Raw genomic sequence first — 25,357 nt, 5'->3', positions numbered from 1 at the left:
TTACTGGGTGCTTTCTGCCCCGGGCTCTAATCTGTGCTGCGGATGTTGGTTACTTCCCTTTTTGGTTCTTCCATACATCTGCCACTCCGTTACGGTCATGCTCTATGGTCTCCTTGTACTTCTCAAGGAACTGTCCACAACAGGCCATCCTGGTTCAGCATTTACATGGTAACCATATCTGGCAAGGGTGGGCCAGCCCAACCCCCACCTCCACCTTGTCGGTCTAGTGCTACTTCTGGTGTACCCAGTATATGGCTGATCTGTTCTGATCTGGTGGGTGGTCCACATACAACCCCGCTCCCTACACCATGGCCAGGTGGTTGTTGGCTTTTGTGCTAGGGTTGCTCTTGCCATCCCTATAAAATACTACTGTCTGCTGCACTCCGCGTTACCCCATATTATAAAGGAGTACTCGCGTTGTTTCCTATTACAGAGCGGCCCACTCCTGGTGTAGTACAGTGATCTCCACTGGATCTTCTCCTTGTTGGGGTACGTAGCTTGGTGAGCACCGGCCGCTGCAGCAGTTTTCGGTCATCACTGGATGTCCTCCACCACACGGAATCCCTGCTGGACGTCCTTCCTGATGAGTCAGGGACAGAACCACTGAGCGCCACACACCTGCCTGGTAGGTGAATTTTCTGCTGATTGCTCTGGCATCGGACAGGGTTCCGTAGTTCCTTCTGGGTCCGGGTGTTCCCTTATATTCTCTGCTTAGTTGTACTATATGACAGAGGGCAGTCCTCTGGGACCTTGCTATTGTCTGCGCCTGTCTGGTACTTTCTACCCCTGGGAGTCTTCTGTATGTCGGTCGCAGCTGGTTTCTACATTTCGTGTAGTCACACCCCGTTTCTTTCATAGCGACTTCGCCATTCCTTATGCATATGGGTGTCTGTCGATTTAGTGGTACAACCCAAGCCGCTGTATTGACACTCTCCGGGACAATGTATGTGCTTTGGCCTGAGACAATTAGAATGTTAGGTAGTTCCAATACGCGGTGCTGTCCTACTTTCTCTACAGCCCTTGGCTGAGCTCGGTGTTCCCTTTTGCCTTCTTCTTGCATTTGGGATTTTCTTCCAGGCATTTGTCCTGGGGTGCTGGCAGTCTTCACTGCTTCTTCCTTGAGGTTTCTTCCTTGTTATGGAACCTCTTGCCCATTCCGTGTTTTTTCCTGTTGGGTCACATGGTTCTCCTGCACCTGTATGCCCAACCGGTGGCATGGCTGTTCTTTTCCCACCCTCGGGGACTGCTTTGGGACGTCCCATGGTGCTGTGTCCCCCAATGCCATGCACGAGAAAATTGGATTTTTTGTACTCACCGTAAAATCCTTTTCTCGTAGTAGGCATTGGGGGGGGACAGATCCCACCCTATGTTTTTTCTTCCACTTCTCCGGGATGGTCTCTTGATCTTTCCCGGTTCGGGAGTTGTTGGTTCCTTGCTTTTCTTCTCTCTCCTACTGCTTTTGGTACAAACTGAATAGCCTCGTGCCTGTGGAGAGAGTATAGCTCACCTGGGAGGAGCCAACACTTTTTGTGTCTAGTGCCTCCTAGTGGTAGTTGGATGTATACCCCATGGTGCTGTGTCCCCCAATGCCTACTACGAGAAAAGGATTTTACGGTGAGTACAAAAAATCCAATTATTAGCTAAGTGATTTAAAGTTAAGCAAAATCTTCAAACATTTTTCAGTTTATATAGTGAATGTTTGAGTTTGTAAAGAAGAATACAAAACACTGCTATTTTTTTGAACAGTCTAATATTCACTTTTCTTCAATTTTTTTTTTTAGAGGAACAACACAAATTTGCTATATTTTTCTTCATGTTTTGATTTGGAATAGAATGTGTAGTGTTCCCAATGCATTTGTGTGTATGGAAATAAAAGCTATTAGAAGGATTTTGAGATTTATTCACTTTTTAAACACACTGCTATTATTTTAAAAACAATTGTATTATGTAGAAATATAGATACTGAGGCTCACCCAGCCTAAATCGTGCAGTGGTGCTACAAGAACTGAATTGACCCGCCTAGTCAACTAGGGAAAAGGTATATAAAGTACAGTATAGTCCGAGCACTCACATACGGGCATATGGAATGAAAATCATTAATAAAAACATTTAATAAACATCAGAATGCAATACAATAAAAAATAAAAACCCGGATAATGAGACTCCAGTTGGGTATGTACTCTATATAAAGTACTTGGGAGCGTATTTCCTAAGAGAATAAACGTCCTGGGAATGATGCATTATTGTATTGCATTCTGATGTTTATTAAATGTTTTTATGAATGATTTTCGTTCCATATGCCACAATGTGAGTGCTCGGACTAGACTATACTATACTTTATACAACCGTATTATGTATCACCACATCCGTAAAAACCTGTTCTATAAAAATATCACATTATATGCCCCCTCAGGTGAACGCTGTAAAAAATAAATAAAAAATATGTGAAAAAACTATGCCAAAACAGCCATTTTTTTCACATTGCCTCACAAAAAGTGTAATACCAAGCAAGTCTTATGTACCCCAATCAAACAGTCACCTCATCCTGAAAAAAATTAGCCCCCACATAAGACAATCACTTAAAAAATAAAAACCAATGGGACCCGTAAACCAATCCATCAAAATCTGCGCTGCAAAAGCCATATGGCTCTCCTTCCGTTCTCAATAGTGCCAAAATTTCTAACAGCAGTTTACCACCATGTGTATCCACGGCGCATGCGCGAGCTTATGGCTCAGTGAACGCATTCCGTGGATACACATGTCAGCGCCTAGAATCGGCCTCACAGGATGCACCGCACATGCGCCAGCCGACAATGAGGAGTGCATAAATTAGCAGTGGGGCGGAGCTGGGCTCCAGGAGAAGGGGCGCGGCTGGGCACCAACGGCCAGAGGGACAGCCCCTTGGGCACCTTACTCAGGTAATTACCATATTAATAAAAGCGATTTTCTAGACAAAGGACAACACTTAGGGTAGTAATACTAGTATATTTTTATACAAAACGAGCAGACTGATGTGATGATGTTAAAAGCTCTGTCACTAAAATCCAGGTGACAGAATCCCTTTAAAGGGGTATTCCCATCTCATTCAATGGGGGCATATCGCTAGGATATGCCCCCATTGTCTGATAAGTGTGGGTCCCACCTCTGGGACCCGCACCTACAACGAAAACAAGGCGGGGAGCGCTGTGGCTGGAGGATTTCCCGCGGTCCGTCCACCGCCAAGCGCTGCTCCCATAGAAGTGAATGGGAGCGCACTGCGCATGCGCGGCCCATACTCCCATTCATTTCTATGGGGCAGACGGCAATAGCCAAGCCAGTACTCAGCTATTTTCGGCGGCCCCATAGGAAAAATAAATGGAGGGCGGCGGCTGCGCATGCGCAGTGCGCCCTCCGTTTATTTCCCGGCTCCGTTCTCATTGCAGGTGCGAGTCCCTGCGGTGGGACCCGCACCTATCAGACAATGGGGGCATATCCTGGCGATATGCCCCCATTGTCTGAAATGGGAAAACCCCTTTAATTCTTGTGGAACACCTCAAGGGTTAACAAAGTTTGTAACATCAGTTTTGAATAATTTGAGGAATGTAGTTTCTAAAATGGGGTAATTTATGGGTGGTTTCCATTATGTAAGCCCCTCAAAATCACTTTATAACTGAATTGGTGCTTAAAAAAATGGTTTTGGAAATTTTGTTTAAAATTTGAAAAATTGCTTCTGTAACAGACCGTTTCAGCAGACAAGGGGTTAAAATCCGTTTAGGCGATAAGCCCCTTTCTGAGAGACAGGCACAGCTACTGCAGGACACCAACCTCCCGAACTGGATTCAAAGTAGCACTCCAAACTGGAACCTCACGAATAGCTGCTAGCAGACGAACAGGAAAAGCATACAATCCTGGCAATCGGTCTTCTAACAGCATACAGTGAATCCCCCCAATAACGAGACAAGGCTCCGTTTTGAGGGTCAAGCAGTGGTCTGACTGTACTTGAAGTACAGCCTCTTTTATTCACAAAAAACAAACATAGTACTGCCCACAGGGGTTTGAAATACAACCAATCAGTAATTAACAAGACATACAATGTAACTACAGCAACCAATCGTTCACGCCCCCAGAGGACCAGAATGAAGACTGTAACATAGGACAACATATCCCCACAATGCATCATGGTTTCCTCCTCTCTGTCCAGACAACCTGAAGAGCAATCCAATTATCTCTGAGGACAAAAGGAGATCACCAATACACATGTGAGGACAACAGAACAGACATCACCATTTTAAACACACAATGGGACAATAGAAACACACTCAGCATATTCCCTCCCCTTATCCTGAGAGGAGACTCAATTATACATACAGTTAAACATACTTTCTACCCAACTTTCATAACTCTAAAACCATACCTCACATTCACATAAAAATTACATATTCGCAATCAATCCATTCAGGGGAACAACATATTAAAAAATGGCATGAATCAGACCAGGGGTTCAAAAGTTAGTAAAATATCTTTTGGGCCCTGGCTGGCACATGGCTATCTGGCTCAAACCAGTTTTACAGAGCCCTCTTTCCTGGAGACAATGGGAAATAATCAAATTATATCCAGGGATAGAGGCAGACTCCATTGAGCACATGGTTGCAAAAAGACATAAAATACAATAAAATACACAAGGTTACATTTACTACATAAAATAAAGACATGCAACATATCCCCAGATAGCTTAGGTCTGAGCGCATATTATTGAATGGCGCTCAGACCACACACATACAGTTCAATTGCCATGGAGCTTAAGTTTTGCATGGGCTGATGATAGGGCCCATAATCCTGGGGCAAGAGGCCAGCAGCCAGTCCTCTCCAAAGCCCAGTGGCGAGGTTGGTTTCGCCACACATCTCCCCCCCCCAGGGAAGACTAACCAGATACCTGACCTCACGCCGGTCGGTACCTGAGTTAGTCTGGCAGCCCACCCTCAACCCAATACTGGACCTGTTGCATTTGGTAGCCTGTCTCTGTCCAGTGAGTCCACCAAGGTTATGTTGGAAGCTGGTACTCCTGGTCTCTGTGTTGCTCCCTGGCTTAGAGTGGAGGTTGCTTTGTGGGCAGGTATCAGCGGTACTCTGCCCTGGTGCCAGCGCTACCACGGAAGAAGCCTGGTTGGAGCCTGGTTGTTGGAGGGGGAGACCGACTGTCTCTACCCCCTGTACTGTAAGTGCAGAGACAACGGTCCCATCTGTACTGTTGTGGGGCTTACTGTCTCCCCCTGGTGCGTTAAGCTGCCGCTGGGGAGAGGGGGTAACGGGCTCCTCTCCCATACATACTTCCAGCCGCTGGGGAGGGCGACCGACCGTCTCCGCTCCCAATACAGTGTCCTGCTGCTGGGGAAAGGAGACTGGGCTCTCTATTCCCTGCTGGACACTCTGCCGCTGGGGGACAGGACCGACTGTCTCTGCCCCCTGTAACTCCGCCTGTCGCTGAGGAATGGAGACTGGGCTCCCAATTCCCAAAAAATCATGCTGCTGCTGGGGGGCAGGAACAACCACCTCTGCCCCCTGTAACTCAGCCTGCCGCCGGGGAGGGAGGACGCTGCTCTCCTCTCCCTGCATTTCACACTGCCTTCCCGGCATATCACTCTGCTGCTGGGGGGCAGGAACAACTACCTCTGCCCCCTGTAACTCAGCCTGCCGCTGAAGAGGGAGGACGCTGCTCTCATCTCCCTGCACTTCACACTGCCGCTGGGGAATGGAGACTGGGCTCCCAATTCCCTGCTGGACCGGTGGAGAGACCTCGGTCCCATCTCTACCGGCCACCTGGGGTCCTTCCCAGTAACACTCTACAATATCCTCCCAGCTGAATGGGTCTGGATCTGGGTCTGTCACCTTACCGTCCTGCTGAGCCTTCTCAATGGAGTGGAAGAGATCTCGGTAGTCCTGCTCCAGTTCCCACTCCAGGGTTGCTAGGTGAGCCAGGTCTTGCTCTACCTCATGGGGGTCATCCCACTCATGCCTAGCCTCCCTCTCATAAAAAATGTCCTGAAGTCTGGACTGTGCAGGGCTCCCGAAGTCAGGCTCTGCAAAGGACTCCCATAACAAGCCAGGACCATAAAACTCCTCTCCCTCTGGCTTGTCATGTTCGGCTGTCCAGGGTATATACTGTGCCATATACCACCAAAGCGCCTGGTAGGCATCCTCCAGCCATAGCTCCTGCCATACCCGGTGCTCTAGTTCCTTCACCCATTCCTCCAGGGGCTGCTCTCCCAGGAAGGGCATCCGCAGGGCCACTTGCTTCTGCAACCGCTGCTCTTCACTGGGGAGACTCTCACCCCGCTGGTATTGTAGATTATCCAGGGCCTGGTACCAGATGCCTTTCCTTAATGCATCCCGGCCATCCAGGTCCTCCTCCTCGTATAACACTGCTGGTTCCATCCTGGTGCTTTTAGGGTCGCTGTACTGAGACATGCGTTGTCCTTAAATTGTAGAATCCACAGAAATGGTGTCTCCTGTAGCTGTCCTTCTGGATGTAGGAACGATCCCACTGCTGCCACCAATGTAACGGACCGTTTCAGCAGACAAGGGGTTAAAATCCGTTTAGGCGATAAGCCCCTTTCTGAGAGACAGGCACAGCTACTGCAGGACACCAACCTCCCGAACTGGATTCAAAGTAGCACTCCAAACTGGAACCTCACGAATAGCTGCTAGCAGACGAACAGGAAAAGCATACAATCCTGGCAATCGGTCTTCTAACAGCATACAGTGAATCCCCCCAATAACGAGACAAGGCTCCGTTTTGAGGGTCAAGCAGTGGTCTGACTGTACTTGAAGTACAGCCTCTTTTATTCACAAAAAACAAACATAGTACTGCCCACAGGGGTTTGAAATACAACCAATCAGTAATTAACAAGACATACAATGTAACTACAGCAACCAATCGTTCACGCCCCCAGAGGACCAGAATGAAGACTGTAACATAGGACAACATATCCCCACAATGCATCATGGTTTCCTCCTCTCTGTCCAGACAACCTGAAGAGCAATCCAATTATCTCTGAGGACAAAAGGAGATCACCAATACACATGTGAGGACAACAGAACAGACATCACCATTTTAAACACACAATGGGACAATAGAAACACACTCAGCATATTCCCTCCCCTTATCCTGAGAGGAGACTCAATTATACATACAGTTAAACATACTTTCTACCCAACTTTCATAACTCTAAAACCATACCTCACATTCACATAAAAATTACATATTCGCAATCAATCCATTCAGGGGAACAACATATTAAAAAATGGCATGAATCAGACCAGGGGTTCAAAAGTTAGTAAAATATCTTTTGGGCCCTGGCTGGCACATGGCTATCTGGCTCAAACCAGTTTTACAGAGCCCTCTTTCCTGGAGACAATGGGAAATAATCAAATTATATCCAGGGATAGAGGCAGACTCCATTGAGCACATGGTTGCAAAAAGACATAAAATACAATAAAATACACAAGGTTACATTTACTACATAAAATAAAGACATGCAACATATCCCCAGATAGCTTAGGTCTGAGCGCATATTATTGAATGGCGCTCAGACCACACACATACAGTTCAATTGCCATGGAGCTTAAGTTTTGCATGGGCTGATGATAGGGCCCATAATCCTGGGGCAAGAGGCCAGCAGCCAGTCCTCTCCAAAGCCCAGTGGCGAGGTTGGTTTCGCCACAGCTTCAAACTTCTAAGCCTTCTAACGTCCTAAAAAAATATGGGGAATGTTAAGGTATCACTCTTTTTTTAAAAGCAAAGAAATATAAATTTTTAAAAAATTGCGAATTTTTCTAAACTTTTGGTAAATTTGGGGCAGCCGCTGCGGATCGCGGACCCATTCACTTTAATGGGTCCGTGATCCGCCCGTTCCACAAAAAGATAGGACATGTTCTATCTTTTTGCAGAACGGAAGTACGGGACGAAACCCCACTGAAGCACTCCGTAGTGCTTCCGTTCCGTGCTTCCATTCCGCATCTCTGTATTTGCGGACCAATTGAAGTGAATGGGTTTGCTTCCGTGATGCGGAATGGCGCCCGTGTATTGCGGGTCCGCAATACGGCCACGGGACGCACATATTCGTGTGCAGAAGGCCTTAAGGTGAAATATATTGACTCAAATTTATGACTATCATGAAGTACAATGTGTCATGAGAAAACAATCTCAGAATGGCTTGGATAAGTAAAAGCGTTCCAAAGTTTATTACCACATAAAGTGACGCATGTCAGATTTGCAAAAATTGGCCTGGGATTTAAGGTGAAAAGTGGCTTGGTACTAAAGGGGTTAAGCTTTCTGCTGATATGCATAGTCTGTTGCTCAGAATATGTGTGTTTTATTAACAGGGAGAAAATTTGACCTGCGTGTGTATGTTTTAGTCACATCGGTGAGACTTTACATTTTAATTACCTTCTGTATAGCCTATTGTAGGTCTGACCATAGATGTAGCAATTTCCCACAGACACCACTAGAGAAGGATTTATGTTTCAAAGTATTTTATTCATAATTAAAGTAATTGTGCACATCATATAGGATACATAAAATGGTACAGGAGTAATTTGCACCACGATAGGCATGTCATATATGCTAAGCAGGTATCATTACATCCATATGGAATACGATGATAAGTAAATAATGAGAATAACATAAATAATATAAAAATAAAGCAAAATTAAATAAAATAGAATAAATTAGCATATGGAGATCACATCCATGAGCCAAATTAAACCAATGCAATACTAGAGAAGGATTTATTATTGAATGCAATACTGTATATCCATGTGCAAAAAGCTCCCCCTACTGGTGGCTGCAGTAAGGCTACTTTCACACCTGCGTTTAGGTCGGATCCGTCTGGTATGTGCCCAGACGGATCCGCACCTATAATGCAAACGCTTAGATCCGTTCAGAACGGATCCGTTTGCATTACCATGAACAAAAAAAAAAAAAATTTTTATTTTTTTTATTTTTTATTTTTTGTTCATGATAATGCAAACGGATCCGTTTTGACTTTACATTGAAAGTCAATGGGAGACGGATCCGTTTGAAAATTGAGCCATACTGTGTCAACTTCAAACGGATCCGTCCCCATTGACTTACATTGTAAGTCTGGACGGATCCGTTTGCCTCCGCACGGCCAGGTGGACACCTGAACGCTGCAAGCTGCGTTCAGGTGTCCGCCTGCTGAGCGGAGCGGAGGACGAACGGAGCCAGACTGATGCATTCTGAGCGGATCCGCATCCATTCAGAATGCATTAGGGCTGGACGGATCCGTTCGGGGCCGCTTGTGAGCCCCTTCAAACGGAACTCACAAGCGGAGCCCCGAACGCTAGTGTGAAAGTAGCCTCAGCGAGAAATGTATCTGTATCTAAATGTATTGGTAGACAGCTTTTCTGTTCATCTCAGACAGCCCCTTTAGGCCTCTTTCACACAGGCGTCCCGGATTTGCTCCGGATGCGTCGCGTGTGCATTGTGGGAAAACCACGCGAGTGCGCGCGCAATTTCAGTAAGTTTTGATTGCGTTCAGATTTTTCCGCGCGTGAAAAAAAACTGAATGTGGTACCCAGAGCCAAACCCGGACTTTTTCACGCATCTCCATTCACTTCTATGGGGCCTGCGTTGCGTGAAAATCACTGCTCATCTGCACAGCCCCATAGAAGTGAATGGGTCCGGATTCAGTGCGGGTGCAATGCGTTCACCTCACGCATTGCACCCGCGCGGAATTCTCGCCCGTGTGAAAGGGGCCTTAATTCCATTACATCCTAAACCTCTTCACCCTCTATAATATGACTTGTCTGTCTTTCCTTGCAGTATATACCCCTCCGGGCCTGGCTTTACCGAGATGGTTTCGCCCGATTTTCAAACACACGCTTCACACTCAGCAGCATCGATGATCAGTGTATCCTTATACTAACAGGGTGCAGCCTTAAAGGGGTTTTCTCATCTCAGACAATGGGGGCATATCGCTAGGATATGCCCCCATTGTCTTATAGGTGCGGGTCCCACCGCTGGGACATGCACCTATATCGAGAACAGAATCCCAAAAGTGAAGGAGAGCTCACTGCGCATGCGCAGCCGCCCTCCATTCATTTCTATGGGGCCGCCGAAAATAGCCGAGCGCTGGCTCGACTATTGCCGTCTGCCCCATATAAATGAATGGGAGCATGGGGAGAGGCGGGGATTAGCGCTAGGTGGTGGACGGACCCCGGGAAATCTGGGGTCCACCAGCCACAGCGCTCCCTGCTCCGTTCTCGATATAGGTGTGGGTCCCAGTCGTGGGACCCGCACCTATCAGACAATGGGGGCATATCGTAGCGATATGCCCCCATTGTCTATGATGGGAATACCCCTTTAATTGTGGGGGGGTTTGTGGGTCAACCACACCGCAACGTTAGCTGGTGCCTTTATTAACCCTTTAACTCCCTGATACAGATATTCACTTGACGAATGTGGCGATCCAGAAAACTGCTCCCGATTACGATCCAGAAAAGGTGAGAGAAGCTGATGCCTTTGCTCTTAAAGGGGTTATCCAGGAAACGATAATGATGACCTATCCGCAGGACAGGTCATCATTATCATATCGGCAGCGGTGTGAATCCCAGCACCCCTGCCGATCAGCTGTATCAAGAAGCCATAGCAATCAACGGAGTGGCTGTGCTTTGTATTACAGCTGAGCCCCTTTCACTTCGATGGTGCTGAGTTTTAACAAGGCCATGTGTCACAGAGCGCCCAGCCTCTTCTTACAGCGAATTGATCTGATATTGATGACCGATCCTGAGCATAGGTCATCAATATTATTTCCAGGATAACCCCTTTAAGGCCGCTTTCAGACAAGCGAGTTGCATACTGCGGACTCGCTGAGTGAGTATAAGACACCTCATGTTCTGACCTCCCAGCACTGCCGGGGTCGCATAGCATTATATTGATTTATGATGCTACATAACCCTTACAGTTCTGGAATGTATTGGATAACAGTGACAGAATACAATGTATTCCAGAACTGTAAGGGTTACATAGCATCATAAATCAATATAATGCTATGTGACACTGTCAGTGCTGGAAGTTCAGGACCGTAGCTGTCTTAGGGCTCATGCACACGACCGTGCCGTTTTTTGCGGTCCGCAAATTGCGGATCCGCAAAAAACGGATGCCGCCAGTGTGCCTTCTGCAATTTGCGGAACGGAACAGGAGGCCCATTATAGAGATATCCTATTCTTGTCCATTTTGCGGACAAGAATAGGCATATCTCATAATTTTTGCGGGGTCACGGAACGGAGCAACGGATGCAGACAACACACAGAGTGCTGTCTGCATCTTTCGCGGACCCATTGAAATGAATGGTTCCGTATACGGAATCAAAATACGGTCCGTATACGGAACGCAAAAAAAGTTTGTGTGCAAGAGCCCTTATACTCGTGCTGCGAGTCCGCAGTATGCAACTCGCTCGTCTAAAAGCGGCCTAAAGGGTAATATATATTGATGACCTATCTTCTGACACCTGGGCCCCCCGCTGATCAGCTGTTAGAAAAGGTTAGGTGCTCAGTGAGCCCCGCGGGCTCTTCCTAGGCCATGTGACGTCAACATGCATTGGTCACATGTATGGATTCGCATAAAACTTCGGTCAAATACTGTACGGAGCGTGCGCTCCGTACAGTATTAGAATGTATTGGCTCAGATGAGCCGAAGTTATTACTTCGAAGTCTCACGTGACTTTGCGTAATAACTTCATAGATTAATTTTTACTGTAAAACCCATTTCTCGCCCAGTTTCCTTGGGGGACACAGAAGACCTTGGGTATAGCTCATCTCCATAGGAGGCGTGACACTAAGTGAAAACTGTTAAGCCCCTCCTCCACAGCTATACCCTCAGCCTGGAGAGAGAGACTGCCAGTTTTTGCTTAGTGTCCAAGGAGGCAAGACACTCCCTGCTCTGCAGGGCCGTTTTCTCCTCCTTTCGGTTGGAGGGTGTTATGCCAGCCTCTGTCTCGACTACCTTATCTCGCCGGCTCTGTTTGGCTCCCGCTCGGTACAGATCACTCCGATGTGGCTTCTGCCCCGCCAGACTTCAGAGGCTGTTCCTTCACTGTCCTCCCCTCTGGGGAGAGCATGGTTGTTCATGTGGATGGTTCCGGTGTTCCTTTTGGACTCGTACTGTCTCCCTTGTTCACACTGGCTGTATTAGCTGTGCCTATTTACCGAGTCTACCGCGTTCTGTCCTCCTGCTGAGTGCAGATTGCGTGGTCCATTCTAAGACAATGGTCCTGCTGTAGACTTACCTTCTCGGTAACTTGGGGGGGACTACCTTTCGGTCCAGATTGTCCTTTGATCTCCCACACCGGGACTGTAGAACATGGCTACATCAGCATGGACTTTAGCCTGTCTTGTCCTGGCATCTGGCGGATGCTGGGCAGACCCTTTGGTTCCTTTCCGTCTGTCCTTCTGCTCCCCCACTCGGGTGGATACGGGACAACGTTGCTCGGGGGCCGACGGGACCAGTTTTGTCGACCCTTCTGCCCGTGTTACTGGTCTGCGCCTGATCACATTGGGTTTTCGCCCGCTTGCCAGGCGACTCCAGCGGGTTCGCTACTGTCCGCTCCTGGCTGTGTTTCGTCCAGGATCTGTCGTAAGACTTAGGGTTTTTTGTCTGGGGTTCTGTGGGAAGCTGTGCATTCCCCACTCTGACTTTCTCTCCCCATGGTTCTGTCTTTTTTCCAGTCCGGCATGGACCTGGGACTGGGACTCCTTTGCTTGAGGTGTCAAGTGTCGGCGCTGTTCTTCCTCTTCCAGCGTTCCCCGGCCCTCTGGGCCTGTCAAGACCTTCTTACTCGAAGTGGCTCTTTGGTTCCTCTGTACTGTCCTTCGGTACCGCCCTGGGAACTACATACTGAGCTCTCGGCGCTCCAATCTTGTCCTTGGAGCAGTTACAGAAGTTCTCTCTACTCCGTCTGTCCTGTACGGTTGTGTTTCCGTATCAGTCGTGTCTCTGACGGGTGCCTGAATGGCCCCTTTTTTTGTTCCGAGCCTTCTGTCTTTTCCCAGGACAGGGCTGTTCTACATCCTGTTTCTTCCTTCCTTCCTTCTGAAGGTGGTGTTTGCCTTTCGCTTCAACACTTCACCGATTTGGACGTTGTTTGGGCCTTGCCGTTTTTACTTGGAGATCTCCGACTCTTGTCGACGTTCGGTCTCTTGGGTTTCCTGGAGGTCCGCGCTTAGGGTTGACGGACTCCAGGGTGTTTTTCCTCCGCTTTATCAGATTGGCTATTGCTGAGGTTACCGCACCGAGGGCAGGATTCTGCCTTGCTGTCACCGTTCATTTCACCAGAGCGGTCGGTGCCTCCTGGGCCGGAGGCATTGGGCTTCGGCCATGCATTTGGGCAAGGCGGCCACAGGTCTTCCTTGCACGGCTTACCGAGTTCTACAGGGTGCATACTCTGGCTTTGGCAGATGCTGCCTTGGCCCGCCTGGGTCTGCAGGCGGCGGTTCCTTGATGCTTTCGGGTGCTTCGCCTTGGAGCTGTGGTCTAGGGGTGGGCGATATAGACGATATAGGCGATATGCGATATAAATTTGTGCCACGATATGGATTTTGAGCATATCGCCTATATCGCCGGACCGCGATATGATCCTGAGCCAGCACAGTGGAGAAGGAGAGAGTCCCTCCCTCCCCACTGTGCGCAGCTGCCGCTGACCACCAATGACAAAAGAGGAGGAGGGGAGGGACTGACTGTAAATAATTGAGTTTTCACGATCTCAGTGAGCGCGTGAAAACTCAAATCCGATGGTATATTCTAACCCCCAGGCGTTCCCATGGTGACAGGGACGCTTGCCTGGGGGTTAGAACATACAGGGCCACGCCGCTGACAGTAGAACATTTAAAAACTAATCAGTAACTTTAACTTTATTAATTGGTGATCTCTTTACTGTATACCTTACTAGGTCTTAGCTCCGGTAACTAGTGATGTCCGGTTCATGAACGAATCGTTCATTTGAATCAATTCAGTTCAGTGAACCGGAGGAGTCGATTCACTTGAATGATCCGATCCGTTTGAATCGGCTCATCACAGCACACAGACAATGCAGACAGAGACGCTCAGCTCACCTCACCTCACGCTGGCAGCAGGAGCCTGAGGGAGGGACTGGGGAGGAGTCAGTAATATGATCTTAGAGTGGAAGCTGCTTCTGCCAGCCCCACCCCTCCCCGCCCACCAACCAATCACCGACCAGAGCTGAGGGGGCGAGGCAAGCACAGCACACTGCAGCTCTGACTCCGGAGTAGTGCAGGGTCAGGGAGTCTAAATGAATGGAATGAGTCAAAAGAACCTAAAGATGCGACTCAGTGACTCATTCGATTCATTGAGTTAAAAGAGCCGTGAGTCAGACTGTAGAACAGGTTACACTGAGGCTGTTGGCTCTTGTTGCAGCAGTGATAAGGAGCAGAGAGATAAGAGAAGGGACAGATGACACAGAGTTTAGATTACAGGATGAATTAAATTAACCCTTTAGAATCAAATTGGCTTCTCAGGAGATATATATGTTAAAGGCATATATAGGCAGTACTACTGAATGAGATCCCTTTAACATATATATCTCCTCAGAAAGCCAGTTTGATTTGTGGGATCTGTGGATGGCACCGTTTAGGGGAGGGGGGGATCTGTGGATGGCACCGTTTAGGGGAGGGGGGGGATCTGTGGATGGCACCGTTTAGGGGAGGGGGGGTGGATCTGTGGATGGCACCGTTTAGGGGAGGGGGGGTGGATCTGTGGATGGCACCGTTTGGGGGAGGGGGGGTGGATCTGTGGATGGCACCGTTTAGGGGAGGGGGGGTGGATCTGTGGATGGCACCGTTTAGGGGAGGGGGGGTGGATCTGTGGATGGCACCGTTTAGGGGAGGGGGGGGATCAGCTCCCTGCTGCTGTGTGCACAAAGCACAGGGCAGCAGGGAGAGTGTAAAGTCCTATTCACCCTAATAGAGCTCTGTTAGGGTGAATATGACAAGGGTTCTATGTTCTAGCCCTTAACCACTTCCCATCTGGGCCCTTTGCCCCCTTCCTGACCAGGCCAAATTTTGCAAAACTGACATATCTCACTTTATGTGGTAATAACTTTGGAACACCTTTATTTATCCAAGTCATTCAGAGATTGTTTTCTCGTGACACATTGTACTTCATGATAGTCATAAATTTGAGTCAAAATATTTCACCTTTATTTATGAAAAAATCCCAAATTTACCCAAAAATTTGAAAAATTCGCAATTTTCTAAATTTCAATTTCTCTGCTTTCAAAACAGAAAGTGATACCTCATAAAATAGTTATTATTTAACATTTCCCATATGTCTACTTTATGTTGGCATCATTTTGGAAATGTCATTTTATTTTTTTAGGACGTTAGAAGGCTTAGAAGTTTAGAAGCAATTCTTCAAATTTGTAAGAAAATTGCCAAAACCCACTTTATAAGGACCAGTTCAGGTCTGAAGTCACTTTGTGGGGCCTACATAGTGGATACCCCCATAAATGACCCCATTGTATAAACTACACCCCTCAAGGTATTCAAAACCGATTTTACAAACTTTGTTAACCCTTTAGGCGTTCCACAAGAATTAAAGGAAAATGGAGATCAAATTTTTAAATTTCACTTTTTTGGCAGATTTTCCATTTTAATCAATTTTTTTTCTTTAACACATCGATGGTTAACAGCCAAACAAAACTCAATATTTATTACCCAGATTCTGCGGTTTACAGAAACACCCCACATGGGCACACGGCAGGGCGCAGAAGGAAAGGAACTCCACATGGTTTTTAGATGCCATGTCCCATTTGAAGCCCCCTGATGCACCCTTACAGTAGAAACTCCCAAGAAGTGACCCCATTTTGGAAACTAGGGGATAAGGTGCCAGTTTTATTAGTACTATTTTTGGGTACATATGATTTTTTGATCATTCATTATAACACTTTATTGGGCAAGGTGACCAAAAAATTGGTTGTTTTAGCACAGTTTCTATTTATTTATTTTTACAGCGTTCACCTGAGGGGTTCAGTCAAGTGACATTTTTATAGAGCAGATTGTTACAGACGTGGCGATACCTAATATGTATACTTTTTCTCATTTATTAAAGTTTTACACAATAATAGCATTTTTGAAACCAAAAAATTATGTTTTAATGTGTCCATGTTCTGAGAGCTATAGTTTTTTTATTTTTTGAGAGATTTTCTTATGTAGGGGCTCATTTTTTGCGGGATGAGGTGACGGTTTTATTGGTACTATTTTGTGGGACATACGCGTTTTTGATCACTTGGTGTTGCACCTTTTGTGATGCAAGGTGACAAAAATTGCTTGTTTTGACACCGTTTTTTTTATTTATTTTTTACGGTGTTCACCCGAAGGGTTAGGTCATGTGATATTTTTATAGAGCTGGTTTTTACGGACGCGGCAATACTAAATATGTCTATTTTATTTTATTTTTTCTATTTATTTTTTTTTTTATTCCTTACTTGGGATTTTTTTTTTTTTACATGTGAACCTTTTTTTTATTTTATTTTTTCAACACTTTATTTTATTTTTATTTTATTTTACACTTTTCGTCCCCCATAAGGTCATACAAGACCTCTGGGGGACATTTACTTCACTTTTTTTTTTTTTTCACTGTTGATCTCTCCTGTAACTGGGGCTGACATAGTAGCCCCAGTTACAGTGGAAATGCACCCCTATAGAGGCTGTACAGCAGCAATCCTGCGCTGTACAGCCTCACAGCAGGGCTGATCGAGGTCTCTGAGAGACCTCACACAGCCCCTGCACTCTCCGGTCCCGGCGGTCACATGACCGCCGGGCCGGAACAGGAAGCGCACAGCGCTTCCTGCTCTGCAGACACAGCGCTCGGTGAGCGCTGTGTCTGCAGCGATCGTGAAGGCAGGGACACCTGGGCACTGTCCCTGCCTTATCTCTGGGTTGCCCTGCTGTCACTGACAGCGGGCAACCCGATCAGCAGCTGCACGATTAGCGTGCAGCTGCTATTTCTGACAGGACGTTTTAAAACGTGCTGTCAGAAATAGACGTCCACCCATAGGACGTTTATATCCTATGGGCGGACGTGAGGCGGTTAAGGAGACTAATCGTTATTAAATAAAAAGTAAAAAAAAGTTTAAACACGCCCCCCCAAATATAGAAAACAATATATCGCAATATATATCGCATATCGCACATGCTTAAAATTATATCGCAATATAGATTTTAGGCCATATCGCCCACCCCTACTGTGGTCCCTCCCCTTTTGGACTGCTTTTGAACGTCCCAAGGTCTTCTGTGTCCCCCAAGGAAACTGGGCGAGAAAACGAGATTTTTGTATAACTTACCAGTAAAATCTCTTTCTCGCTCTTTCCTTGGGGGACACAGCACCCACCCATTCATTGTTTTTCTCTACGCGGTTTCCGAGTTTTTTGTTACCCGTTGGGTAGTTGGTTCCTTGTTGGACTTTGCCTTTTCTCACTACTTGGACACGCAACTGGCAGTCTCTCTCTCCAGGCTGAGGGTATAGCTGTGGAGGAGGGGCTTAACAGTTTTCACTTAGTGTCACGCCTCCTATGGAGATGAGCTATACCCAAGGTCTTCTGTGTCCCCCAAGGAAAGAGCGAGAAAGAGATTTTACTGGTAAGTTATACAAAAATCTTGTTTTCCCCGAACTTCGTACAGTATTGGACCGAAGTTTTATGCGAATCGACTTTGGATGTTTCATCCAAAGTTGATTCGCTCATCCCTAGTCACATGGCCTAGGTGCAACTCAGCTCTACTGGAGTCAATAGGGATGAACTGCTGTACTATGTACAGCCTTTGTGCTTGGAACCTCCTCAGATGCCGCATTCAACTCTGATTGTGGACTCAGAGTCACATTGATGCCCTTCAGTTTTTTTTTGTTTTTAAAAGGTATATACTTCATGCATTTGATTGCGTAGAGGATGTGGCAGCCATTTTAGTTGAAAAAAAATGCACCAAATCTCGCGTTGCACAAGATTTAGCGCGTTTTCTTCACTCAAGATGGACGCGATGGCCTCTCAGCGATCAAGTGAATGAGGGGAGTATGTTTGTTTTTGTTTTTTCCACTACCATTTCAGGAAAAATGTATTATTTACCACAAAGCGCGAGGAAATTCACCTTTGTGACAAATAGAATTTTTTACTGAAACTTGGGTCGAAGCCCACTTTAGATACTTCGATTCACTCGACACTAGTCATTTACTCTGGAGTAACTTTGTACACCCCTAACAGCGCAATGCAGTTCAGTATTTCGCAGTATTATGGCTGGCTGCCAGTTATTTTGGTATGGTGGGACATATAGTTTCACAATAGAGTTGTGTAATAATTGACACATCACATATTCCTCTCAGGGCTGCAAATGGATGATACAGCAGCTACGGCAGTACCTGACGGCCAAACATGGCCCCTCGGCGGTGGAGACCCTCTTTCAGAACATTGACAATATCTTTATCAAGAGCCTGCAGAGCGTCCAGAAAATCATCATCAACGACAAGCACTGCTTTGAACTGTATGGATACGACATCCTGCTGGACGAGGACCTGAAACCGTGAGCAGCAGCTGCTTCTACGTAGAGGGGTTAATCTTTATGGTGGTCATGATGTTAAAAAAAAAAAAGGGGGGGGGGGGCGTAGCATTGTACATAGGACATATCCCCTAGATTTTGGTTTGTTTGTTTTTTAAGGCTGCACTAGTGAGACCACAGTGGACCCGTCACAATGTCAGACAACACATGTAATGAGAAACAAAATACACATTTACTATCGATGAAACATTGTACAAACATTGGTTCTGCGGTTACCACAGAAATAGCGACCACAGATACCGGTCATCGTTACACAATTCGTACAGTTCTGCGCTCAGAATTGCCACCATCTTCTGATAGTCTTGCTGTTTTCACAGGTGGCTGCTGGAAGTTAACGCTTCTCCCTCTCTGACCGCCAGCAGTCAAGAAGATTATGACCTGAAATGCCGACTCTTGGAGGATACCCTGCACGTGGTGGACATGGAAGGAAGGTGAGACACGTGCACACAGTTAAAAGACATATTACATGGTGAACAAGGGAAACAAAATATTCTGTGACGGGGAAATATCTCTGCTTGCTGTCCATGAATAAAAACATTTTACAGGCTAAAAATCTATCCTGGCCATAAGCCGCTCAAACAGCTGCACTTTGTTGCTATGTATCAGGATAAGTTAAAACCTAGAATCCAGTATGGTGGTGGGAGAAGCGTTTCGAGCTCTCAGAAGATTACCTACAATGTTAGGACTCATGCACCCATTCATTTCTATGAAGCCCCAAGAAATGCACATGGATGTCATACGTGTGATGTCTGCATCCGTGCTGAAAATTATAGAACATGTCCTTTTTGCGGACAAGAATGGGCATTTCTACAATGGTGGCTGAGAACCGTGCGCAGTGCACACAGCCGTTATCTGTAATTTATGGATACGCGGTTTGGGGACCGCAAAAACGGATATGGTTCCGTGCGGGAGCCATTACCTTGTAACAAAACCCCAGCTGTGTGAACTGGAACAGGATTGTTTTTCAGCCCTATGGGTGCTAAAAGGGTTGTCTTGCCTTGAAGCAAACAAACCCTATGGTCCTCCCCTGTACATAAAAAAAACATACCTTTCTGCAGTCCCAACGGTGCTCCATTCCTAGATGCTTCTGGTCCCCGCAGGACTGGCTTGTTCCTGTGCCAGATGCAGCCAATCAGAGCTGTTCGTAGTCACCAAGCCGCTTCCTGGTCCTGTGCGGTCAGGAAGTGGCCAGGAATGGAGGGTTTTTTTATGTTCAAGGGGACGAACATACCTTACCAGGCCGCACAAACCTTTTAAACAAAAATGCTCCCATTCAGTAATAGCAAGCAGAGATACTGAAAATGCTGAAGGATTTGGCACATAACGTAGTAGAACTTTTTATATAAAGTAATTACGCCTCGTTCATGCCAAACGGGGAAATGTGTTTTCTGTAGGCTAACAGGGAAGGAGAGGCGGGTCGGGGGCTTTGACCTCATGTGGAATGACTGCCCTGTATCCCGGGATGACGGACAGCTAGACAGCGTCAGCAATGGAACCTTTATGGCGAACACACACTTAGGTGAGAGGCAGCCCGTACTTAAAATGCATGGTCACATCCCACTCTTCCCCTGACACCGCATTGAATTATTTACCCCTCTCCACCCCCAGGCTGCATCAACGACAGAAAGAAGAACCTGAGACAACTAATGAAAACTGCCAGCAAGAAACCGCCAACCGCTCAATAAACTCAAGCCATATCCGCCATCTTGACAACTGCATTGTATTTACGGGGCTGGGGCCAGGTTGACGAATGGTTGCTATGGGCAACAGTCGGGTAAATTATAAAAATAACGGCTGCCGTTTCATGGTCCTAAAATACCAATACATCTGACGGCTTCCTAACGGTTTTCGGGTGCGGACTGATTTGTGCACCAGGTTGAACTACATTTTCGATGCGAAAACTAATTCAGCAGCTGCACTGAGCGTCACTTACACAAGGTCTTCTTTCTTTACATTCAGCCTTTCAAAACTTTATTGATCGCCTTGATTTCGTCCGGATCCAGCGGTGCCAGGCTAAAGCCCTTCAGCTCTGGCTGCCCTACGGATACAAAAAAGAAACCCATAAATGTCGCTAATGAAAGGGGGGGGGAGGGTTCCCACGAACGACCTGAGGTTTACTGGTGATCTACAGACAAGGAGAGGCACGGAACACACAGATCATGTCTCCCCAGCATTTACCTTGCGCCTCATATAGCTGGTTCACCTTCACTTTTAACTGCGAGCGAAGGTTTTGGATTTCTGCCTCCAACTGTTCCTGATCTGTAAGACGGGATATTAAGCTGGTGTTATCATCCCAAACCAGTCATCCACTATTAACCCTCACTGCCCCAGGCCCATGACACTCACCCCGATGAATCATCTCCTTGGTTTTATCTATCGGAAGGTTTATGAACATGTCACCGAAGCAAACGGTCACGGGACCTGCGGACACAAAAGAGGGATATTACCGACCTGCAGAGGAGGACAGTAGTGGCAATTCATCAATGAGCCATGAGGCACGGGGTACCTCAAAAAGACAAGACCATATGGATTCATGCCTGAGGAAGAAATTGGAATGACCTTGAAACGCGTTGCATGTTACAATACATTTTATAACCTTTGTAATGTAGTAGCAGCACCCTAATGATCTCGCATTTTCTACAGCCCTTGTGGATTTATCCAGGGAAATTTTTATAACCCAGCGCCGATTGCCTGAAAATAATGCTAATCTGCCTTACAATAAAATGAGTCCCATGCTGGATTAGCATTCATTTCCCGGATATTCTGGATTATCGGACTTGCAGACCAAATCTCACCTGATTGACTGGGGTCTCTGCCGAGCGCTCGTAAGGCCTCCCTATTCTGATTCCTTTTAATGTCGAGGTCCACAATCTGAAATATGATGAGAGATTAGACAGTTGTCATCCTGTACCCACCTCCATGAGCCCCCTGAACTGCCTCCAAAGGGTTCCTGTTGCGCCAAAACATCTCCCAGTCACCAGTGATAAACCGTTAGTAGAACACAGACAAGGGGACATAGATCAATGAATGGATTGCTGGGGTTTTCACACCGGGGTGGGTGCCCTTAGCAGGAGGTTTCACCCTAGGTTTTGTGCCTCTATAGGGTACAATGTCCGATCTAGACACCCAGGGGGTTATTTCTCAAGATCAACATTTTCTATGCCAGTCTTGATATTCCTTAACCCCTTCCCGACTGCCATACGGCTATATACGTGCTATTTGCACATGCCCCGTGCAGCTAGCAGGTATATACACGTGCTGGCTGGGATTAAAGCTCTTGCAATCTAGCAGGAGCAGTTTGGGTCCCAGCTGATGGATGCAGCAGGGACCCTGAGGAGAAGACAGGAGCGGTTTATTACCGCTTCTGTTTTCTCCTGTGCCGCCAGCAGGACAGCACTGCACAAGCGCAGGGGGGAGGCAGCAGGAGGTGGCGGAGCCGCGTCCTCTGTTAGTCCCGGCGGAAACGTGACCGCTGGGGGTGTCTGGGGCAGGAGCAGAGTCTAAGGAGACCCTGATCAGCTCTGCCTGTGGGTCATTCCCCCTCAGGGGGCTGTTTGTTTCCACTGTAACTCCAGAGGTCTTTTAATGACCTTCTGTGGGACAGATTATGTCCCCAAAAAAAGAAAAATATAAGTAAAAAAAATAATAAAAAATACAAAATACATATTTTTTTAAATATTAAAAATGCTGTCGCTAACAGAAACCGTCATCATAGTCGCCCCGCTTTTTCAAACCTATACATGCTATATATGAAAACTATCGTCACAAAATAGGTAACCCATTGCAATAATTAAATTGTGTCAGTTTTAATATTTAAGAAATAAAAAGCTATAATAAAAAAAAACACTTTAATAATATCGCAAAAATAAAAAAACAGCTATGGTCACTAAACCACCAGGTGCACAAAATCACAAAAGGTTGCCTGGACATTCAGGCCTTCTTGGGTCCGGTCATGAAAGGGTTAAGAATAATTAAGAGTATCCTTCTTCATTCCTTACGCCAGCTCGTAAATTTCCGTCTTTATTTATGCCAGACAACTGGCTAAAAAAGGTTTTATTACCTATCCACAAGATAGGGTATGACTGTTAGATTGGTGGGGGTCCTACTGCTGGGACCCCCACCGATTTGGAGAACGGGGGACCTGAACCCCATGGAGCCCCCTGAAAATGAATGGTGAGGCAATTTGGGCATGCAAGTAATGGCTCCATTCATTTCTATGGGAATTCCGGAGGTAGTTGAGCGCTGTACTCTTATAGAAATGAATGGAGTGGCTGCATGCATGCCCAACAGGCCTCTCCGTTCATTTCAGGGGGCTCCATGGGATACAGGGTCCCAGCGGTAGGACCCCCACCAATATAACAGAATACCCCTAGCGGTATAATTATATAGGGGCACTCTGCTGGCAGCAACATTGTTTATGAAGCACTCTGCTGCCAGTATCACTACTCGGGGGCACTCTGCTGCCAGTAACACCACTCGGGGGCACTCTGCTGCCAGTAACACCACTCGGGGACACTCTGCTGCCAGTAACACCACTCGGGGGCACTCTGCTGCCAGTAACACCACTCGGGGGCACTCTGCTGCCAGTAACACCACTCGGGGGCACTCTGCTGCCAGTAACACCACTCGGGGGCACTCTGCTGCCAGTAACACCACTCGGGGGCACTCTGCTGCCAGTAACACCACTCGGGGGCACTCTGCTGCCAGTAACACCACTCGGGGGCACTCTGCTGCCAGTAACACCACTCGGGGGCACTCTGCTGCCAGTAACACCACTCGGGGGCACTCTGCTGCCAGTAACACCACTCGGGGGCACTCTGCTGCCAGTAACACCACTCGGGGGCACTCTGCTGCCAGTAACACCACTCGGGGGCACTCTGCTGCCAGTAACACCACTCGGGGGCACTCTGCTGCCAGTAACACCACTCGGGGGCACCCTGCTGGCAGAATTGGCACTCAGCAGGCACAGCTGGTATTTAAGGTGCACCCTGCTGGCTGTTTTGGTATTTAGGGTGACACTATGCTGTCAGCAGTGGTATATAGCGGGGCACTTTGCTAACAGTATTGGTATTCCGAGGGCACTCTGCTGGTAGCATTGTTTTCCAGGGAGGGGTGTACTCTACTGGCAGTATTTTTATGGGGGGGGCTCTGCTAGCACTGTTGATGAAGGCACTTCAGCTGTAGCTTATGTTTATAGAAACGCATAACCTTTCCCCCCTCCATACATGTACATTTGATAGTGTGCGCTGCCCCCCACAGTCCCAATTAGTGGAGGTTTCTCCTAACAGTCCATCTTCTCAGCCTGTCTACAGCATGTGCTATTTCCTGCCACAGTCCATGCTGCACCAGGGTTACCTGCCGCCTGTCCACCAGCACATCCTCGGCTTTCCTCTCCACCTCCTGCAAATAAGCCAGCACTTTCTCCGGCCCCTCATACTGCTCCATGTTATGAACCGGTCTGTGCCCCTAACGCCTCATACAATATACGTCATATTATAAGCGCAGAAACTTCTCGAGACTGCAAATAACCTCGACAAAATGGCGACGGGGACAGATTCAGAAGTTCACTTGAGCCTCTTGTGACAAGTAGAAATGAATTACTATTGATCTTAGGAGGACGTGCGCCATCTATTGGTTAGGAGGCACAATCGTCAACTCTTGACTGAGATGAGATAATTTTATCAGGCATTGCGCCCCCTCGTGGTGAAATATGTTAATAAACCTAAAACCAACGTGGCCGCATGGCAGTTACTGCAGTTACATCAGGGTGAGCTGGGGCATGTAGTTCGGCACCAGTTTTGCATTAGTTGCGTTTTTCCCTGGTTGCTCTCTGGTGGGTTGTTGAATAGATAGATTTGTATGATGGACCTTTCAAGATATAAAGAGTCCCAAATGCCTCATGTGACCCATAACAAGACACCAGTATAATACATAGTAAGTAAGGGCCCTATAGGAAAAGTTAACATGGGCCCCTCCTCCCAGTGACATTTCTAACAAACGTATGATTTAAAAAAAAAAATATATATATATATATATATATATATATATATACGGTATATTTTTTTAATGAAAAAAAGAAAATACACCACTTGGCCGCAATACATTGATAAACGTCTCCCACACAGCGCTGTCTACCGCTTCTCTTCACAATTTGCCACCACTAGAGGAAGCTCAGTGCATAGAATTTTATACTTATCATTAACCCATTCCCACTGTGTGACGTATTATTACGTTACAGAGCGCTGGCGCTTAATGTTCTGTGCCATAATAGTTCATCGTGGTGATGGTGCGGGCTCAGGAGCTGGCTCTGCCCCACTGCTTATGGGTGCTGTCTGTATTATATAGCAGGCACCAAGCTTTCACTGCCGGCACTTTAACCCCTCATATGCCGCTGCCAATAGTGACCACAGCATCTGAGCGGCTAGATGGAGGAAACCTCTGTCCTATCGGTATCCCAAGAACGCAAATGCGGGGAGCAGAATGCATGGCATGGCAGCCAGGGGCCTTCTGAAGGGCCTCAGCCTGTCACGTCCTGGCCGCTAATACATCCTGCCCATCAGAATGACTGTGCACAGTAATACAGAAGGATTACAGTATATAGTACAAGCGATCAAAAGGTCTCACTTCAGCAAATGGAATTTATCACGTAGAGAAAGTCAATACAAGGCACTTACTAATGTATTGTAATTATCCATATTGCCTCCTTTGCTGGCTGGATTCATTTTCCCATCACATTATA

The 25,357-nt window shown here is 47.0% G+C and overlaps 2 protein-coding genes across 3 annotated transcripts in view; one reads left to right on the top strand and one right to left on the bottom strand.

The window, feature by feature from the left end:
• The window catches only part of TTLL9 (tubulin tyrosine ligase like 9), a 43,832-nt gene extending 23,504 nt beyond the window's left edge, over positions 1-20,328 (top strand). For both annotated transcript variants that reach the window (XM_040437098.1, XM_040437099.1), the window contains 7 exons: positions 8,362-8,402; positions 9,824-9,911; positions 10,445-10,503; positions 18,386-18,582; positions 18,936-19,049; positions 20,013-20,137; positions 20,227-20,328. In XM_040437098.1, coding sequence (XP_040293032.1) covers positions 8,362-8,402; positions 9,824-9,911; positions 10,445-10,503; positions 18,386-18,582; positions 18,936-19,049; positions 20,013-20,137; positions 20,227-20,303 — 701 coding nt within the window. In that variant the 3' untranslated portion in view covers positions 20,304-20,328. The remainder of the gene's footprint in view (positions 1-8,361; positions 8,403-9,823; positions 9,912-10,444; positions 10,504-18,385; positions 18,583-18,935; positions 19,050-20,012; positions 20,138-20,226) is intronic.
• On the bottom strand, positions 18,660-24,150 carry PDRG1 (p53 and DNA damage regulated 1). Its single transcript, XM_040437100.1, has 6 exons — positions 23,974-24,150; positions 21,414-21,489; positions 20,965-21,039; positions 20,797-20,877; positions 20,552-20,656; positions 18,660-19,023 (listed from the first exon to the last, which is right to left on the bottom strand). The coding sequence occupies exons 1-5, from the start codon at positions 24,061-24,063 to the stop codon at positions 20,574-20,576; spliced, it is 405 nt and encodes a 134-aa protein (XP_040293034.1). The 5' UTR covers positions 24,064-24,150; the 3' UTR covers positions 18,660-19,023; positions 20,552-20,573.
• Between the last annotated feature and the right edge of the window lie 1,207 nt (positions 24,151-25,357).

This window comes from Bufo bufo, chromosome 6 (assembly GCF_905171765.1).
Source record: "Bufo bufo chromosome 6, aBufBuf1.1, whole genome shotgun sequence".
In the NCBI taxonomy this organism is placed as follows: Eukaryota; Metazoa; Chordata; class Amphibia; order Anura; family Bufonidae; genus Bufo; species Bufo bufo.
This window is presented reverse-complemented; position numbering and strand designations above follow the sequence as displayed.

What these genes read in the sequence shown, in the direction of transcription:
- PDRG1 (XM_040437100.1), bottom strand. Translation starts at nt 24,063, where the DNA reads ATGGAGCAGTATGAGGGGCCGGAGAAAGTGCTGGCTTATTTGCAGGAG. An exon ending in TGCTGGTGGACAGGCGGCAG is followed by an intron (nt 21,490 to 23,973) that starts GTAACCCTGGTG and finishes ATCATATTTCAG; the next exon opens with ATTGTGGACCTCGACATTAA. An exon ending in CAAGGAGATGATTCATCGGG is followed by an intron (nt 20,878 to 20,964) that starts GTGAGTGTCATG and finishes CCCGTCTTACAG; the next exon opens with ATCAGGAACAGTTGGAGGCA.